The sequence below is a fragment of the Diachasmimorpha longicaudata genome, chromosome 10 (assembly GCF_034640455.1).
Source record: "Diachasmimorpha longicaudata isolate KC_UGA_2023 chromosome 10, iyDiaLong2, whole genome shotgun sequence".
In the NCBI taxonomy this organism is placed as follows: domain Eukaryota; kingdom Metazoa; phylum Arthropoda; class Insecta; order Hymenoptera; family Braconidae; genus Diachasmimorpha; species Diachasmimorpha longicaudata.
Genome location: NC_087234.1, coordinates 6220989 through 6242249, shown reverse-complemented (window position 1 = coordinate 6242249; position 21261 = coordinate 6220989). Strand labels below are relative to the sequence as shown.

General features: G+C 42.7%; 1 protein-coding gene across 1 annotated transcript; it reads left to right on the top strand.

The window, feature by feature from the left end:
- Positions 1 to 4071: 4071 nt before the first annotated feature.
- On the top strand, positions 4072 to 5859 carry LOC135167069 (uncharacterized). Its single transcript, XM_064129921.1, has 5 exons — positions 4072 to 4134; positions 4232 to 4384; positions 4584 to 4754; positions 4837 to 5722; positions 5777 to 5859. Exons 1-5 carry the CDS (start codon positions 4072 to 4074, stop codon positions 5857 to 5859), a joined length of 1356 nt encoding a protein of 451 aa, XP_063985991.1.
- Positions 5860 to 21261: the final 15402 nt, after the last annotated feature.

The window sequence follows — 21261 nt, the reverse complement described above, 5'->3', positions numbered from 1 at the left end:
CTTATCAATCCTTCAAAATGACTCACATGATTGAACGCGCCTGACAATATTGCACGATAAACTTGAGCTGCGACTTTAACGATTTCCGATCGCGTTAAGTTCTTCGTTAATAACTGAGGAAATCAGAGAAGCCACACACCCGGATACCGTCGGACTTGGTTATACCAAAAGGGTGTGCAACTCCTTATCTGCCACTTAATGTGTGAAGTGTACCTAAAGGGAGGAGGCAGGATTGTAGATGAAGATGACGTATAAGGGATAGAGTGAGATGAGCGAGAACGGTTTGGTGGTGGTGATGGTGGTGGTGGTCGTTGGCGTCGTAGTTCGTCGTACGTTTTGAGGGGGGTAAAGGAGGGGGTGGATAGGCCAGGAGGCGGGGGGGGGGGTAGGGTTTTCCCCACACTCCTGCACCGTTTTCTCGGATATAGCGTTGTAGCCAAGTAGGTACCCACCAGAGGTGGATCTGGTTGGCCGCGGCGTCGGCGTCGGCAGCAACGGTAACGGCGGCTGCTGCTACTGCTGCTGTCTTGGACAAAATCAATACTGTGGCCACCCAACCCCACCCCCTTCAAGCAATCCCACCTCCTACCCTTACTATGCCAGAACGTAGCCCCTAAGGTTGCGGGGCAAGTCGGTGAGACCGAGGTGGCGGGGGTTCGGCTGCAGATGCCGCGTAATTACCACCCTCAAGACACGTGTGGCGCTCACGCATCCGCCACGTCCTCACCCTTAGGCTGAGGCCAGAGAGGGAGAGAGAGAGAGAGAGAGAGAGAGGAACAGACATTTCCAACACAGTGAATACCACCCTCTCCCCCGCGCCCCTGCCGTTCCTCGGTCTTCCTGAACTACTGGCTTTTCTTACACATCTGCATATTCCTGTGTACGGAAAAGATTATCACAGTAGTGGTGGACTGCTTCTCAGTTAGGCGATAGGGGTGAGGGGAATCCGGTGGATGAGCTGGTGTAATGGAAGGGGATGGTAGTAACGGAGGTATCTCTTTATTAAAAGTATAACTTGTGATGGTCGCACCAGCCGGAGGGGCTATGGTCGGTGCCTTGATGCTTTTTGTTGCCTCAGCGATGAGGTTAAAGATGAAAATGAAAGGAATAGATTTTCGTACTTTGAATATTAGATTTCTTCGCGGAATTAATATTTTTTTATATTTATTTTTGAGAACAATTCGGGCGAAAAAATTTTGTCTACGTCAATATTTAGGGGCAGCGTAAATATTGTACGCAATTATTAAATCAAAGAATCTGAACATCGTCCACGTACAAAGTTAAACATTCAACCCCCCCCCTCCCCGCCCTCCATTCACTCACTACCAGGGGTGTACTTTTGTACAGCGCGTAGAGAGTATGAAAGTGGTGGAGAGTAGATGGTAGCCTCTAATAAATTAGCATTCTCGTTCCAACAAGGTCCAGACTTCATCCCTCAGGGCCAAACGGACCACCTACAACATACCACCCTTGCCGGACATTGCGAGCATAGCTCTTCCAAGTACCCTGGGCTATCTCCCCACACTAAACCTCCACTCTTCATCCCAACTACACTCACTTCTTCTTGTCTCACTTCTGCCCATCTCCATCCTTATTTTGCCCTAGTGTTGACTGGGTTTCGAGCGAAAATGGAAACAACCCTTATTAATACTGTAAGCTAAGGCTTTGGGATGAATCGTTGGGGGAATTTGGTGATCTTTGATTCCATATTATTGCCTCCGAGAATAATACCCTGCCTTCTTGGAATACCAAATGGGCTGATCATCAGCTCATGCCATTTAAATTGTGCGTTGAAAAAAAAATGTCGTGGGAATAATGAGTGCCGAATAGGGGTAGATGGGCACGACGGGGTTTTCAAGTTGTGGCCCTTTCAAAATATTTTCATGTATTTATTAACATCGAATTAATCTGCAAACTCAGATGTTGAAAAATAGTATTCAAAAACAAGTATAAACGACTCCCAAAAAAAACAACACGATGAGAAACGAGTGTGCGAGCAGTTGAGCAAGCTGGTATCCACTGGAGAGGAGTGTGAGGACAGTGAGACAGGGATGCTCACCACGTACGTGGGCTCCTGGTGGTCCGCGTACCAGGATAAGGATTTATAGTTTAATATCTCGGCCGAGCGGGGAGTCGTCGTCACATTTTCAACCCCCCGAGAGAAACTATACACATTCACGAACGAGTCAGCCTGAGTATCACCCTTATCCACCTCTCCAACCCCCCCAGGACCCTTCCCTCTGTGTCGACAGTGTGCTACGTACCCCCTCCACTCTAGTTTCTCTTTCCCTTCGGGCTTTTCTATTCAACAACGAAATTCTCCGACTCATCCTCTGTGCAATGCACTTTATCCCTTTTTATCCACCCGATCTCATTCACACTTTCTTCATCCTCGCTCTCTATTGCTCACCCCGGGCTTAGACTTCGTGTCTCCTTTATCGCGCGTCGCCTTTCTACTGTGCATCTTGTTTTTTTTTTCCTACCCTGTGCGAAGCCAGGATCACCGTAGGATTCCAAAGAAGATTTGTTTCGGTTTGATGGGGCCATTTAAGCGTGTAGATCCGCTCGTTAGATTGGATACCCCATACTACTGCCATTCCTTAACACCTAAACATTGACGCCGCGAATTTGTTACCCCCCGACGTCGCCCTCATTCCAATACAGCGGGGGATCAAGGGGACAAACATTGACGTTGTAGTTAGATATTGAATCACTATTGATGGATTTTTTTTTTCCTCAAGTTTTCTTCTCTTCCTGTATTGTATGTTAAAAGGGATGTCCTCTCAAAAGAGAAATTCACAGTAAAAACAATAAATAGGACAAATTGCAGCAAAAGAAAAGTCATATCAAATTATTTAGGTGGGTCTTTGATGATAATTATTTATGGCTATGGCCGGTGGAAGATATATTTAATTATTGTGGAATCGAGTCAATCACATTCGTTGCCGATTGATGGGATGTGATGTCGGAGCACTTCATCGCTTGCGGAAAGAGGAGAAAGGGCGCGAATGTGATCAGACAGTCATTAGAGATATCGGGGAAAGGTAGAGGGCATGGTATGGACTGACCTTTTACAGGGAACTGGCTACATTCTTTCACTATCAGGTTCTTCATTGGCCAAATCTACTGTGACACACGCACGTTGTTAGGGAATACCTCGGAACTATCAATATACAGGGACTGGACATTGGGGGGGGCAGTTGAGTCGTGATCATCCCCTGGAATAACGATTTTTATTGGGTTTATCTTCCCTGGGCATTTTTCATGATGATTAAGATTAGTGAGCCTCTCGTAACGAGAGTTTACACATCATAATGTAATATTATGAACAAAAGGAAATAACAAATAAATAAATGAATGAATACATGAATAAAGAAATAAATTTAAAAAATTTCTTTTTGAAATAAAAGTTGTTGATCATTAGGGAAAATTACTGAAGACCTTTTTGTCTATATTTTATGGAACAGGTGGAAAAATGTCGTAGACAATTGATACTATTTTAGTTCCAACTCAAATTTTTAAATAGAATATCATATTTATTGAATTCTTATTTTTGTGTACTCTAATCTCAAATGTCAATCGACGCGGCCATGAAATGATAAGTTTCTCCTAACAGCATTGTATTGTGAAGGCACATGTAATGGAGTCCGTCATCATAATGGAACTATTTTCCCACGTCAATAAACCAATTTGTACAAACAAGAAATCACAAGAACGTTAATGGAAATCGTTATCAACCTGTCGCTTGTCCTCTATTTCTACGATTATTTTCCAAACGATATGAAAATATTTGAATGGCAGGGTAAATGATTATAAAAAAGCAAAGAACAAGCAGATGTACTGAAAAGTATGTGAAGGCACCTCAGTGTAATGCCCCAGGCGTAATCGTAACGTAATAAATCATTAAGAATATCGATCTCATGATTCGTAATCTTTCACAGTAATTGTATAAAGCTCATTATGCATAGCTCTTCCACAGCGTAAATCTGGCGCGTTTTTAGTTTTCAACGCATATGTGATATCGGCGAGTCACCGTATACTTGTCATCGCATTACTGGAAGGATTTAAACTATGGAAATGCGATTGTTTATATTTCTCGCTGGTTTTGCAGCTGTCGTGATGCACTCAGGTGAGGTAAGCAGTCTAATTTCTAATAATTTTTTTACCACAAATTTCCATTATCACTGGATTCATTCATCTGATCTACTCAAATAATCAATTATCATTAAAGGCTTTAGACTACGGCGAGGAATTATCTTCCCTGAACCAGTCACTTTTTAAACTCATGGAAAAACTCAAAGAATATGCGAAGACCCGAAAATCCCATAAGGTGAATGATGTGGTGTTCAATACACATATTAAAGAACTTCGGGAAGACATTGTGGTGAGTGTTAATTCATAATGTTCATATATTCCTCATCGAAAATATATTATATTCCACCGAAAATTCAACAATCTTTGGGTGAAGGCCCCCGCACCAAAAAACTGGTGATAATTTAAATATTCAATCTTGAGTTTGAATTTTTTTATTGTCTTGTACCTCAGTGAAAAAAATTTCTAGAATTTGTTGTTATAATTTGAAGAAACTTTTTCACGACGATAAATACAAAAGGAAAGATGTTGAAGTATGTCGTGAAGTGATGAAATCCGAAACGAAAATACTTCGTAAGAATTACCATGATAATCTAAAACGATGCCTTCGGTTCCATCAACCTATAAGCCATGTTGGACACGAAATTTCAATACAGTTAACCGTGAGTATATTCAGTAATAATCACGATCATCAAGAGCAAAGAAAAATGAATACCTGACATATTTTTCCTGGTATATGTATAGGCCCGGGAGATTCTCGAGAACAACATTTTCCAAATACGACAGAAACGGAACAATCACCAGGCTAGTGATGCGTCACTCGCTCGAGACGTCAAGAGCATTAAGATAGCGTACGATACTTTAAAAAAAAATACGGAAACTTTGATAAATGGAACGCACAACGCACACAAGGAAGACGCCAAGATATTTGAAAAATGTCATGGACTAACGTTCCCACAATTCAACTCGCTCTTGTCAACTTTGAAGATGCAAGTCCTACACTGTCTTGCACACCCACCTCCAAAAACGCCCAGCAGTAAGCCATCCCCTGCCCGACATTCACCTCTGACCAGTCAAGACACCTCTGATCAAGATTTATCAGACGAGCTGGGTGACGATGAATTAATACCATCAGAAGAACTCTGGGATGTTACAAGAACCTCAAATAATGTATCACCTGGATCTCCAGCTGACCCGTGGACAATACTCATTACAAAAAGCCAGTCGAAACCTACTGCTGCATCTGAATCCACAGCAGTTCCACGCGAAAAGATGAGGAAAAACGATCCAAAGTCTGGTTCTGATTCCCAACCGTCTAAAGCACGAGTGGCACTGGTGGTGTCCACCCTTGCATCGGAGACCGACGAATCAGAAGAAGTGAGGGTCGATGCCAACATGAGTGAGTCCAAAAACTTCTCAGCTATCTCCATAGAAACTGCCGACCTGACGGTTGTTGTTACCATAAAGCGGCGAAATTCCTCTGATGGACGCGTCTCCACGAACGGCGCGTCAACACATTGTGAAGCTGCACCGAAATCCTTCATTGCAGCTCATCTATCGCCACCAGGATCCAATCCCAAGACTACAATGCGACCCTCACACTGCGTTCTATCAGGCAATTTGACGCAATGTAAATTGCAGGTGTGAAGTTTTCCAAATAGTTAACCAATCGTTTCCCTATTAGATTTATTAATGACAGTTATCACTGTACTGTTAATTTATTATTATCATTTCAATATTCATTTCGTTTCAACTCAATCCCCGTAACCTAGTATCAGTAACTTATCATCGCTGCTGGAATTATTGTTATCATAGTGTCATTAAATTGTCATCACTGCTCATATTTCTGCTCTCCTACTGTCATTAAATTGTCAGTATGTCTGGAACAATGCACTCCCCTGAGCTGCATTAGACTGTCAATTGAAATATAAAATATTACGAAATGCCAAATCGCCATGTAGACGTCATACGTTGCATCACATCTTCAAAATGTATTATTCTCCCCGTAAAAAAACATTTGAAATCTCCCGCGTGAATATTTAACAACAAATCCAGCCGGAAAGTACAAAGTACAGCTCCTAGAAGTGCATCACCATCCTTTTCACTTGTTTTCCGGCCCTCGAACTCTCCGGCCACTGAAACATTTAGACGCCGGATGCAGAGGTCCCCAGCTGCCGCAGGGACGATCCGTTATAACCTCCACCGGAAGTCCCTAAGACTTACATCAAGCTTCAGTCGGTGTATAGCATTGAGCACGAGGTGGACTCTATATCTCACCACGGATATTAAAGGAAATGGGGCTATGATTAGTCGGATACGTGCTTGGGATTTTCTATCGAGGAATTCACTCAAGTTTTCAGGCTCTCTATTCTTCAGGGCTCGTGCCCTAAATTTCAACAAATCACACACAGCAAAAGTCGTACATTTTTAGTTGAAGTGCTGAACAGAAAGAAAAATGTAGCTCTTGATGTGCTGTAGAAATTTCGTTGAGTTTTTAACGAGGATTTTAAAACATTTTCCGGAAAGTGGGTCTTCGTACTTTGACTGTGATGGCCATCACCGTGAGATGAAGAGAGCACCACTCGTATCTCACATCTGTCGTCACCTTTTTGAGGAAGACTTTTAACCCAACTATTGCCTTAAGCAGACCCATTCACACACGATGGTGATGAGTATGTGTTTGTAAGGAAAATTTTCTTCTTTGTAAGTCAAGTTTCCCCCTCGGGTCACGAAAAGAGGCAGTGGTAGTCAAAAGACCTTCTGGACGGAGGTTTTCTGTGGAGCGTGTAGGTCACGCCCCACACCTCACCAAGGTGTATCGTTACTTGGATGCTTTGAGAGGCCAAAAGGGGTTGGCCGTGAGAGAGAGAGAAGCGAGGGTGGGTGGTGGGTTGAATAAATGAGGGTGAGACAGAATGGAATGGGTGGCTTGCTCTTAGCCGCGTTAATGCCTTGAGAGGGGAAGCGTTAATTAATAATTGCACGAGGGTCCAGAGGCTAGACCCTAAAGAGAAGTGGAAGAGAATCAGCGCGGATGAGAGTGGAGGATCACGTGTGTACACGCCTTACTTAGGCTAATGTCGCTGCATTCCTTTTCCTTGCATCATTATATTCCCTTGAAGAATCCGCCCTTTGCTCGCAAAAAAAAAATAACTCTGAGACCTTCGATAATTTGAACGTCATACGGAGGACGATAGGGCAGGAGTAGAAAATTCTAAAATAATTCATTCTCATTAAGCTGTTGAAAAAGACTGTTTGAAAGCCCTCACGACCTGTCCCAAAGTCGACATACGGATAAATTTACCCGATTTCTGAATTGTTACACTGGGATAGTGAGTGTTAGGGCGGGATATGCCCAGCAAGCCTCTAGCCATAGAGCTGTCAGGGAGATAAATCGGCTCTGGCTTAATTAAATCTTCTTCCGTGCTAACCTCCCGCATCCAGTGGTGATGCTCATCCTCGTTGTACCGCCTTCTGAATTTCTCTGTAGACGCTTTTCAGCATTTGTGTGTGTATCTGACAGACACCGGACAACGATGTTGGCCTTTACGAGGGTCCAATTGTTTCAGAAAAGGATATTGGACTTGATTTAGGGATCCTCGGGTGGTAAGGAAATGCCCATGTGTTGAGCCAGTTTTTGCACTCCACCAGTGATTTATGAATATTAAAGAATTTTCATCGTTAGTCGAATAATTTTATCCCCACAAAATTCACGATTCTCTGTAATTCAACGGCATCCTGGTGCATTCCAATCTCCGATATTCTATTCATCCTACCATAGCAAGACTTGAAGTCTTCATGATCCGGGAGTTTGATGCAATCCGAATGAAAGGGGATAGCCTAATTCTCGAAACAGATATCTCAATAACGTGGAGTTTCTCGAGACCGAAGACGAGGCGTTCTGGGAGGTAGGCAGTGTAGGTGGTGGAGAAGGTTTAAAGCCAGAGACATTTCACATTGAGGAACTGTATTCCACTATCTCGGCAATCGCAAGTTACGGGCTCGTAGGAGGCTGCCAACATCGTTGCAAGGTGGTGACCTGGTGTGTAGACGGTACGAAGTGAGGTGGCATGGGATAGGAGGGGGAGGCGGGGGGGGCTGGGAAGAAGGGTGGATATAGAAGGAGAATTTCTCCCTTCGCCCCCCCCCCATCCTCCCACCTTTCTGCGGAGGAAGAGAAGCTTGGAAGCTCTGGCAAAAGGAGACAGTGGATAGAAGGAGGGACTGGAAGAGAGATAGAGCTTTCCTCGGGTTAGGAAAGAGGTAGAGTGTATGTTGGTGTGTGTACGTCGATAGAGCGGCGCGCCGCGGAGGCCAAGATACGACACCGCCACCACCGCTGGCAGACCCGTAAAGGGGTGGCCTGGGGTTCCAACCATCCTCATTCCATCCCATGACTTCCTTCTCTCATAGAGGCAAGCCTTTAGAATCCGAGGATGGGGAGGGGGGGGGGGGTGACAAGGATGAGACGAACGTGTTTGAGCTTGCGAAGGATATGGATATAGAAGCACACTGACTAATACAAGCTTGTCTTCTGGGCTTTTATGGGGAGGAAACTCGGCTTTCTTTTGGCTTGATATTTTTTCATGAATTTTTCGATTTTTGAGACACAGTGAGAGGATGGTGACTCTGCTCACCACGTCAATTATTTATGGACACGATGGATAGGACAAATTTGCATATTGTATTGTGCTTTTGTTTGTTCATCTCGCAACAGGTCGCCCATTAGCCCCTGTTGATGGCTTTATCAGGTGGAAAAATTGAAAAATTTCAAGGTCAACAATCGGAAATTTTGATGGACACAAATTAGCAGACTACCACGAGAATAAAATCCTTCAAAGGTCCTTCTTCCTACCTCAAGTTGTATTGTCACGGAATTCTCCTCAATTTCTTTGAATTATTCCTCTTCGTAAAACCCGTTCACTCCAGCATGTGATAAATTGATAAAATTCCAGTAATTAATAATAATAGTCTACTCCCTCGGCAGTGTACTAATAACAAATTTACCAATGGCGTGATACTTTTATTTGTTCATATCGCAACAGGTACCCAATTGACCACCGTCGATAGTCATATTACGGTAGAAAATTAAAACGGCAAAAGTCCACTGGGCGGACGAAAACCAGAAAAAATCCTCTCGCTCACAGCTCATGAATATTTACGTCTTTTTGAGTGGGTACGAGTGTATCGTGATTTAGTGCTCTCTCGTGTTTTTCCACGTAATTCAACTGGACATGCCGATATACATAACCGCCGGTTAAACGGGTCGAATCGCGGGTATTTCGGCGGGCACACAATTACGTACGTATGCGTCGCGGGTATGTCGCGATCGTTCGCATCGCGGCCCGCGCGGATATGGTATCACACATGAGGGGGAATGAGGTGGGGGCGGGGGTTGGCTGGTGGTGGATGGGTTAAAGCGGGTGAGTATCGGTATTCGGTTAATTATGATCCCCCTTCCCACCTCCCACTTGCCACCCACCCTCTTCATGTGCCAAACGTCCCCTCTCCCTCGTCTCTCAACATGAATTCTTGACGCGGGGGGTGTCACCGTCGTCATGCCGGGCGAGCTTGTCATATTGCCAGAAGCAATCCGATATACACCACCGATATCTAGTTTGTGATGTGCTATCACTTCGTAGAATGGGAAATTGAGTAATTGCTGCTAATTACGGGACGAAATTCCATATGTTGTGATGAATTCACCCGGTTTTTTTCTGTTGAGGAGATCCTCCTGACCCTTGACATCGCCCCTACAGTTATTCGACAATTGTCGCGAAACTTTTCCTCCCAAATTCACGTTCTCTGATTTTTTATAACAAATTTACGACGGGATCAGCAAAATTTTTCTAAAATCAACGAGGCGAATCGTTTGTTTTACTTTCACCGCAGTTAGGGGCGTGTATTTAATTAAAACCCCGGGGGCTGTTGAATTCAGCATCAATATCGTCAGATTCTTCGCTTCTGTCTCGAACGTATCCAAACAAATATCTCAACGCTAATGAAATTCCGGAATAATGAATAAATGGAGAAGTAAGTTTAGATTATTGCCTGCAACGTCTAATTATTTTCTGTAGAATCACTGGATTGAACTGATGATCAATCCATGGCCAGTAATTCCGAGAGTTATCGGACGAGAAAGATAGTCAGCGAGTCAATTGATCGATGAAAGCTGATTGCAGTGAACCTCCGGAAGATTAGATGCACGAACATGGAGTTAAGCCTGACCCCAACATCCGCAGTTATCTCGGCCTATCGGTCGAATAATCGCCGCCTAATCGTGGCAGACCAACAGCCAGATATCTCGACAGTACCACAGGCACTATATGCACGAATACTATCCACCATAGATGAGGTACTCCGCGTGTGCTGATGATGATGATAGTAGACAGCGCCTCACCGCTGATCCGAGAACACCTTGATTTTTCCCGCAATCACCAATAATTTTTCCTAAAAATATCTCTTCCCCTCCTTTCTCCGCTAAATCAACGTCAAATCAGATTAAAAATGACATAAATCCCTTCGCAAATCGAGCACCTCTCGTCTCTGACAACTGTCTCAAAAATCATGACAAAATTTATCCCCTGAACCGATTAAAAATATTCACCCCCACCCAGAACGTCCCAATTACCCCGAACACCCTGGGAAATTCCCGAATCCTCATCAGGGTGTCTCAATGACAAGCCAGTTGCCCGAAAACTCCTCGCTATCAAGGGTCCCACAAATCTTACGTACCCACAAACCTCAGACAGATCTTGATATATACATTGAAAACAGTTTCATCTAGTTCTCACCCTTCTCCCCCCCGAAAAAGCTCCCACCCCAAAGTCAATCTATTTCCCTCTCCCCCCCGAGTAACTCGACAAGATTCCAGATGAAACGGGAGTCACTGCTGCGACACAACAGTTCGACTTCATCCACCGTCTACCGAGCTTTTCTACAAAGCGTAGATGAGCTTTCCATAACTCATTCGTTTTGAATTCACTGGATGGCGTTACATTTGCAGCATGATGTACGATAGTTTTCAGGGTAGCCCCGGTTGAGCCAGAATAACTGAGTGCCAAAATCCACAGAAATATCATCGGCGAGAGAAAGGGAGTGACTAGCGCCACCCGCATCACATACAAGGGTCCCCTGTGTGTGTGGGGGTTGGTTGGGAAGGGGAGGAGATCAACCTTTAATAAGCCAAAGTGCACGCGAGTCGCATTGCAAAGAGTTTTCTCTCGTGTCCAGCTAGTAATAGTGGAATTGCCATGGAGTAAGAATTATGACCGGCAGTATTTCTCCCCACGAGTGTCCAATGCCAAGCTAAAGGGTTTCTATCGAATTCGAGGATTCCACAGGCTTGCCCTTCCAGTTAGCCAAAGGCTTTTTGCATGAAAACTCGTGAATCAATGCTGTATAAAGTGTCCTCATGGGCTGGTGGCTACTCCAAAGAGAATTTACAAGAAAAAAATTGCGATAAATCCATCGGCGAAGGGAAAATATGACTCGGAAAAATGACGGAAAAGAAGGTGTGGTATTATATCGCGAATGGGAGAGGAATATCGTGGGGACGGAGTGGGTGAATGAGAAATCGAAAAACTAATATCCGTTCAAGCACCAGAAGCAACGGGAAAGGGCCGTTTGTTTCGTATTGTTTTTGGACACTTGAATTTACCCTCGAGCCAGTTGTCTTTGCTGTGATGGAGTATTACCATTCTTCATGGGGTTTCCTTTACAATGGGTTTTTTTAGCCTGAAATGAGTTTTTGGGGAGTTAACGTATGAGCCAGCGGTGAATTATCCGTTGGTTGAAATGGAATTTTTTTCATCCCTCTGCAGTATTTTTTACAGGATTTACATATAAATAATAAATGCTGGGAAAAATATCCTAACGGACTAAATTGAACAGAAAAATAATAAATAAAAAGGGATTTGTGCACATTTTCCTGTATCGAGTGTCTCAGAATCTGGACAATTGGGTGCAGTAATTTATTATTAACAATCGAGGGTGTAAAGTATTCTCATTGATTTATCCCGTTGTTATTTGAGTAATTGAGGGACATCCACTTATTAATGCCAAGTCAGGCATCAGGATTATTCTAAGAGAACGGGTGATGAGCTTAGAGAGGACTTAGCTACAGTTTCAAACTAAATTCTCACGGGGTAGTTCTCGAAGGAGCTTAAAGAGCATTATTCTCTTATGAATTCCATTTCCCCTCCGAATTAGACGAAAAAAAAATTAATAGACAGTTGGGGTTTCGTTGAATAAATACTGCGGTACAGGTTAGGAAGAGTACATAGTCCTGTGAATTATCACCGATAATGGGGAAAAGGGCTTATGAAAAGTTTGCTTTTTCACCAAAGTTGAGGGAGTCCCTCTGGAAAGCCTTGACTTCCATCACTTTTCTTTACGCAAAATCTTGTTCTCACTCTGTCTGCCCTTTCAGTACTACAATCGTCCCTTGTCTTTTTCCACTCCCTCCGTATTCCAACCGAGAAGTTGGTTTACCACCCCCCCACGCACCCCAGGGTGGTTAGCGGGGTCTAGTTAAGGGGCGTCTTAATTACCCACGGTAATGAACACCTTGTCGTAAAAACTTGCGCCAGTTTAATTATTTCAATCTCTCCCTTTTTCTTGAGAAAGTGAGGGAGGTAAGGAATGCCTAGTCACTTCTGACCTCCCCCCCTGCCCTTTCGTCACGGTAAATTGGGAATGATGTGGGATTCCGTGGGTTCACAGGAGTCTGAAGTTACTTTTTTGATTCAAGAGTGAAAAAAAATAAAAATAATAGGAAAATTCATCTAAAGTGTGAACTTTTGTTTCTCGACCGCTAAAAAATCTAAAATTTTCTGCGATTGTCCGGAAAATGAAAAATTCCATTGACTTTTCATCTTAAATTGACCTCCAGGTTTTTTTCAAAATATTCAGGCATTTTTTTATTAATTAAAAATAAATTTTCTAGTAATTTTTAAAACATCTCATTCTTTCCTTTCTATCATACCATTTTTTATTTGTTTTATTTTTAGAAGCCTCTCAGAAGATTAATTCCCGACTTTCTCCTGCATCGCCTGAGAATATGACGGTCATGGTATGAGGTTGAAGGAACACCAAGGCAAAAGGCAACCCTCCACACCCTCCATCGTCTTTTAATATTTAAAAGCACATCTGAAATATGCCGATTCTAACACATAAATACCGAGGGGAAGAGCTCCAAGGATCTACAGAGGTACTCTATTTCTATACATCCCCTCATTCACCCGTGAATTTAAGAAAGGTGAGTGGGATGCGCCAGGTCCTTCCGTCGATGATTTATTTGTCGCGCTGCCCTCCTCCCTCTCACCCTTGTTTATCAGTTTCTCTCTCTCCACGCGCAACTAAACAGTGGAAAACGTTTACCGTCGAGAGAAATTTGCATTTTTCAAGTGTACTCTGCAGTGAGTGATTGAGTTAGAGTACTTTCTCAGCAATCCTTGAATCCTTAACAATCCTTTCAAATCGTTTACCCCGCACTCACCGGGAGAGAATTTTTTTACTATTTTTTGTTTCTGAAAAACATCAGCGCACCCTCGGGGCAAATATCGATCGCAAAAATCTAAAATCTCCTTGATTGATAATTACATTATTTCGCATTAGATTTCCCTCACAGAGGGCAACGCTAATGAACAATAAAATTGTTCCCAGCTGTTGACAGTTCGTAATTTTTTCAATTTGAACATTGACATTTGAAAAAAATGGCGCTCTAGTCATGAGGGACATCGTAAAAACATGTGTGGACGATAAAATGAGGTGGATGATACCCGAGGGAGTTTAAAAAGCTCCTGCAAGCTGGCGCGGCAACGATATGCCAGGAATTCTTGGGCTGAGAAGTCATTGCGCCCTTAATTAAAAATCCAACATCCCCCTCGGCCGTCTCATTCGTGAAAACGAAAAATACGCGCAGGCCCCTTTTCCCATATTCATCGGGAACTATCAGTACGGCAGAAGCTAAAAAAAAAAGACTCAGTGGGGGTGAAGTAGGCGGACTGGGGTTGTTAGGTGTACATTGTGTACCCATGAGCCGGGCTTTTTAAGGGTGGCAGCCAGCCAGTCGTACGTCGAGGCAAACCGCATTCTTTCGTTTAATTCCCGCGAATTTATACTCGAGCATGAGAGTGTACCCCGGGTACACCCCATACTTTACTCCAGGGGGTGTGAAAAAACAACTTTGAAAAGTATTGCCTTGGGTAATTGGATTCAACGAACGACAACCTTCGGCGATGCCACACGACGACGATTGTTTCTTTATTTGGGCTTTTGGGTGAGATTGAGGGGAGCAGCAAATTCTCGGCTGTCTCATAAAATGAGCTAATGTGAATGAAATTTCCTATTGGAGGAATTACTTTGGGAGGACTTTCTGCGCGAATGATAAACAGCCATTTCCGGATCTCCTGTAGAAAGATTTATTTAAAATTATATTGGTTGAGTCAATTTACAGGGACGAATTGACCATCAGCCACTTTGCAGGTGAAGTCTTCTTGGAAAAAATCCACTTGGGAGGGTAATTTTTTTTTCACCCCCTGGAGATCTAATTTCAAAAGATGATATGAAACGTCTGTATGGGACGCGTATTTTTAATGTGAAGTGGATCGATTGAATAAATTATTTAATATATTTTTGAAAATATTCATTTCTCTGGATGAGTATGAAGATTGACGGCAGTCTCCCCATTCCCCATAAAGAATTGAAATGTATACGAGCAGGAGTAATTCTCAGCAACTCCACAAAGATTCTCAGATGTTCAGTCTCAATGTTCCCTTTCGGTAACTTGAATATTTGAGGAAGTAAAAAAGATCAAAGTATGCCCCGCGTCTGGTCAATTTCATCAACATTTGAATACACTGTAAAAGGAGCGAGTCCGCCCAACTTCACCACTCAACCGTACCCCATACTTCTTGTATATTTACGTATATATATATATGTATATATGTTTTATACTTTTCACCGAGGAGGAAGAGGTGAAATGGTAGTGCAAGTATTTCCCCTTGATTTTCCGAGGAGATCCCTTTCTGCTGGATGGACAGTGGTAAAGGGAGATTCCACTGGCTTGTAAAACGGCTACGAGAACTTTTCAAAAGTGTTTTTACCCCATCCTACTTTCAAATGCTGGCAGTCCATACAACAGCTCACTACCTGAATTTTCAATAAGAGGAAGTACTAGACATTTTGAGTTTCAATGGTGAAAATTATGCTGCGGTTCAGTGCGAAAAAAATTCACTGTTTCAAGTTATTTATTCCCAGAGGAATATTTTATCAAAATAATTCAAAAAATATTCCGTTCCCTCAATCTTAGAAATTTAATTTACCTGCGAACATAAAATTATATTTTCAGCCTCAATGAGGGAAGAAAATATGGAGATGGAAAGTAATAGTCATGAATCATAAATATCTGGTGCGCAACAGAACGAGTGTAAGACAGAATAGGAGGGGAGGAACGAGTGCGGCTTCAGGAGTGTGATCAAAGCGTAATTTTAATTAGTCAGATTATACGAAAAGATAAAAATTATTAAAATTATTGCCTTAATGAAAGGGAGAGGCCACGGTTGAGTTAAGAGACGAGGGGCTCGGGGTGCGTAATTAAACGGCGTTGGTTCACCCTCTTTCTGCTTCCTTCTCACTTTATGAGGGCAAGAACATAGATTCGCAGATTTATATTCAGCGAAATATATATCTGCGGTGATATAACTCGTTGCCAATCGCAAAAAATAGCGCCCGATGATGAGTAAATAAAAAAAAATTCCCAGGGGAGCATATACTTAATAAACAATTACCCAAATTATTATTGTACCCTCCCCGAATGTTTCCTATATACTAGAGTAATTTTTTCAGGAAATTTGCAATTTTTTTCTTCTGCAAATATTTTACTCCGGAATAGCGGAACCGATTCCTCATTTTTTTAATGAATATTTCGCTCCGCGTCGCGCTGAATCGGGACCATATTTGCGGAATTGTACATTAACACTGGGAGATCGTTTCTGTAAAGCCGCAAAGGTAGTACCACACCCCCAAAAACCCAGCACCCTTGATACTCACTCTGTCGTCGGCCAATGATCGGGCCTAGCTGCCCCCCCGAAACCGCAAAACCAACCGCAAGACGATGCGCAGAACGATGCCTCGCCCATCACGCACCACGCATCGACGAATCTCTACAGTGGGTAACCGCAAAACAAAATGGTGACAGAATTTATATCACCGGAGTAATTTTATTCCGGGGCGTTATGATTGGACAGGATCGGAGGGGACAAAAGAACCGGAGACTTGAGAAGCGATACGCGTGGGAAAAAAAATTGTTATATCGCATTAAATGTTTATTACTAACAATAACCCTTCGATTGGACATAATCGAAGAAAAGTTGACGAAGAAATCAACAGATTTAAATAATCATAATCACTTACTCTGCAGGACGAGTAGTATTTTCCACGTGACCTTGAATGATATCCCATTGACAATTCTCTCCTTTTTCTAAATTTCTCATTTTCTCGACGTCAGAATTTCCACGAATTATTCAATGCTCATAATTATCCCTTGACCTCCCTCAAGGTTACCATCAACATCACCATGTCCTAGAGCAATATAAGTATCACAATTCAAACCTAATCAGAATAATCAGGATCGAAAAAATAAATACTTTTCTCAAGCAAATGGATATTCGCCAAAAATAATGTTTTTCACAGTGCGACAACTTCTCTCCGCGTGTCCTGAATAAGTAGTCAATTGTCGATAAAATTTCATCGTTTACGTAACCGTGTGAGAAGAGATTTTCAAGCCTTAAAAAGTAACGAGGAAGAAAAAATTCAATCAGCGAAATTTCCCAGTTATCCAGCATTAACCGAAGAGTAATCATTGAACCAGGCGGACGGTCGCTAACGGCGGCTGGAGAGCGGTGCAGTGAGGGGTAGCGGGATGCACTATACATATACATGGCCAAGCAGAAGGTGGAACGAGCGTAAGAGGGCAAAGGGTGCTGGGATGGCCGGGGGGAGGGGGGAGGGTAGGAAGGGAGTGAGTGTCGGAGAGACGTAACCTGGGGTCTGAGGTGGCCCAGCGTGGCCGCTGTGGCGCGGCTGGGATCCCACGCTCCCACGATGAGGATGGAAGGGGTTTTTGAAAGAGGACCGGTGGTTCGAGGTGAGGAGGAAAAGGTATATAGCGTTAACCCGATGCTTGGAGAAGGGGATGAGTGAAGGAGGTGGATGCCACTACCTCTCTCTTTCACTCGGAGGGACTCTCCTTACTCACTCGCATCCTTTGCTCTCATCGTCGTCTCTGTCTTTCTAACCCTGCCTTTCTACTGGATAGAAAAGGAGTGGGGGTTGCCTAGCTACCGTCGAGACCCGGCCAAGATACTTGGAGATATCTCGGTCTTGCTTGCAGGTTAGGTTCTCACCTCTGGTCTGTGGACCTTTTTTTTTTTATTCCCTTGTTTTTCGTGTTTCTGGGGTCACCGGTTCCATCCGAGGACAGGTGGCACTTAGGAAAATTCAGGGGATGAATGCGCATGGGGTGGAGGGGGTCGTGGAGAAAACATTAGACTTCGAGGATTATTTTTTTAATATTTTAAAATTATTTTAGTCATAGGGTTTTTAAATAAATTCAAAGAATCCCCTCAAAATTTCAAACGTATTTTTTTTAATATAATTATATGGGGGAATTAAAATGTACGGTCAGAGTGATTATGAACTACTGAAGATTTAGGGGTGCATCGCCCCGAAAAGGTAACGATTATTGATGTTCTTCTAGTAATAAAGATTACAAACTGCTTCCACAATTTATTGATTATCACGCCGATATAATGTAATAAATTAATTTAATCTGTGAATATATGATATAATGGACTATATGTTATTGTATGAAATACAATATATTCTATAGGATTAACGATATTGTGACAGAAACAAGCGCTAGTGCAAGTTGTTGCTTTATGAACGAAATTAAGTTCCAGAAAAAAAATGTTGAATCAAAAAATGAGATGTGACGTCGATTTTTTTTCCCCCATTCTTCAAAAAATTTTTCTAAGATAGGAACAAGTGTCGCCCTCCATCGGGTGACTTAGAAGAGTTGTTTAAGAAAGCCCCCAACCCCTGCTTTATTTTCCACGGTGCGCGACCCTCTTTCTGGCGCCCTAAGAACCACCACCCCGCGGTAACATATCTTGGGAGACCTGAAATGTCGGTAAAAAACCTGACATTTTATTTTACTTCAAATTTAGACAGAATCATTCAACCCCCAAAAAAATCCTGAGCTTACGATGATTTTGATTATCATTCTCATTATTAGAATTATCATTTTCAAAGATCAATCAAAAAAATACTTATAAAACGTGAAAGATAATTCTAAATTTTAAATATTTTACGATTAAAAAACATCAAATATTTAACACTCAATTGAAAAGAAAAAAAAATCTTTTTCTCAGAGAAGGGATTCCTTCCTTTATCGCTGTCACTTTGTCGCCGGCTCGTCGTCTTAAAGTACCGCCGGTAAGTGAGGAAAAGAATGTAAGGAAAATTTCTTAAAGAAGTGGCGCTGTCGTCACTCCCCCAAAAGCTCTTTAATAAGAAGTCAGACACGGTTCCACTCGTCGCCACCAAGACGAGAGGCGCTGGTGGAAAAAAGCTCCGAAGAAAATCCAAACAGAGACCGCGTGACCTTGATACATGACCCACCCCCGCGCCCACGACTTCTGACAATAATTTTAATTAACGAGGGACCCGGGGGGGCATCAAGGGAAGCGTTAGAATGACAAAAGGACTTTGAAAAGCGGAAGAGAGAAAGACAGTTCTTCGCATTCGGTTAATTTAATCCAAGCAAACATCATATACATGAAACAAAATGTATTCTCATGCGAGGAGAGAGGGGTCTCAACCATAGAAATGGGGGGTCCAACGTGAAAATAGAGAGGAATTCACTCGTTTCGTCTGGGAAGGCCACGGACGCTGGAGGGCATGGAGTTGGAGTTGAGGGGACGGGACTGGAGAATGTTGTAGATCTTGATACATACATAAGTACAAGAGTATTCAAGGCAATGTGGAGAAACGATGTTTAGCATGTAGATGAAGATCTTGGTAATCAAGGGCTGCCTCTCACCACACCAGGCCTCCACGCTCCTGTCTTTCCCCCCCTCGCCCCCACTGTTTTCCTCAAGGGAGCCACTCCGTCAAGTCTCTCACTTATTCCCGAGGAAACTATATTCTGTACACGAATTGTTTGGATTTCTTTAAATTCAGAAATTCGAGATTATGTTGTTAATTAAATTGAATGGAGTGGAGAGGCCAGGGCGAAGAGCGTCTGACTATTTATTGACCCAGAGGTATGAAAAAACAATTTTTAAGTTTGACACAACAGTAAACACTGCATTATTGATTAGAATATTTCAGACAGCAGAAAATCAGTGCGAATTTATCGGATTTTGTTTTTCTAAACACCCCTCTCTCACCCCTATTTTTTGCTAATCCAAAACGATCCCAATCGCTGAATAATCGATGGGATAAAATAACATTTTCCTCTTCACCCGCTTCACTTCCATAATCGTCACACGAGCAAAAAGTAATTTCTCCCCATCGTCCACTGGACAAAGGGTGATTTTGCTCGGAGAATGAGAGGGCCCGATCGAGGGAGAAGGACAACCAGCGCTTGACCGATTCTCGATGGTCCACAAGAGGTAGAGGTGGGTATTGGTATAGCTAGCGACCGGTGCACATAACGACCTACCATACCATGGCTTTTCCCTCTTTTGCCATCCACAATTCTCTTCCGTGTATGTGTTCATGCGATTTGCACACGTGAGAACGAGTATTACAGTGGAAAACCACCACGTGTAGTCGTGGAGTGCGTTTGGCTGAACAAAGAGGAGACGAGGGAGATGGAGTCAGAGGGCTCCACTGCGATATGCATATGAGAGGACTGAACTAGCACTCATTCGCACTCTAGGGTTTTTTTTTTTGCTTCGCGGTATGTAGGGCTCTGGGACATTTTTTTACCTTTATTTTTTCACTCTCCACTCCGTCCCGCAACGTTATCGCTCTCATGTTCTACCCCATGTAGGTTGACCTCAACGATTTTCTGTTTACTGACTTTTTTTTTCCGCCAAACCCAAAAGCCATTAATCTCCTTTCATTGATATCCTAATAAATTTGTCGGCGATAAAACCCATTGAGCTGTTGAATGTTCACGTCCGAAATGAACTTTGTGATGTCGATTAAGAAAAATCATAAAGAAAAAATATAGATTATCATGGCACTTGTCAATATATTAAAATATATCGATGACTTGAATCGAGAGAAATTAATTGTCTCAATTAGCCTCAGATGAAAAATATTTAAAAAACATAAAGATAAATTCCCGAATGATCATGAATTGACAGGACTAACCGGTTAGTGTTAAACGATCTGTATCCAACATTCAGTGGACGATTCAGACGGTAGAGAGGAGGCTGAAGGTACCCAAAGTCCCATATCCATTCGACATTCGACCATTCGCTACACGCTATTCTCCATACTCTATTATCCGCATTCTACTTCACTGTTCTCTATGTTGAACCCAGCCATAGTATACTCTATTATGCCGGTGTACCGCGTATCAACGGTCACACTAACCTAACCTTAATACTCATGTGGTTTTGTGCAGAGGTATAGAGAGGGGGAGGGGGTGAGAGGTGGCTGTCTCAATTGTCTAGTCTGGCTGCGTCTGTCTTGTATCGATTCCAGCATCGCAAATCCGTCAGTTTCCCGTCTTCCAAGTGAAAGGGGAACTCCAAAGTCAGACTCCAGTTTTTTTCTGATGATATGCAGCGGAAATTTATTTGCAAAAATTTCGAGAGGATCAAGAATAGCTCTTTGTTAATCTAAATTAACAAATGTCCTTTTGGAAAATTCACCTTAACTTAAATTGTCAGAAAAATATTTAATTGACGGAATAATATTTCTTCTCAGCCCGAGTTGTAAATACCCAAGTGATGTTTAATTTACCCGGTAAAAATAAAATTATAAATCTCGAGTGAACCCCTTAATTAATAAATTCACCTCTGAAAAACAGGAGAAGTTAACGTCTGCAGATTGCAAAAGTTTCCTTTGTGAACAGCTTCCACTTGAGCTCGAAACGTTGAGATTTATAGCAAATGTCTTCTCAAAAACTGCACAATTGAAAGCACA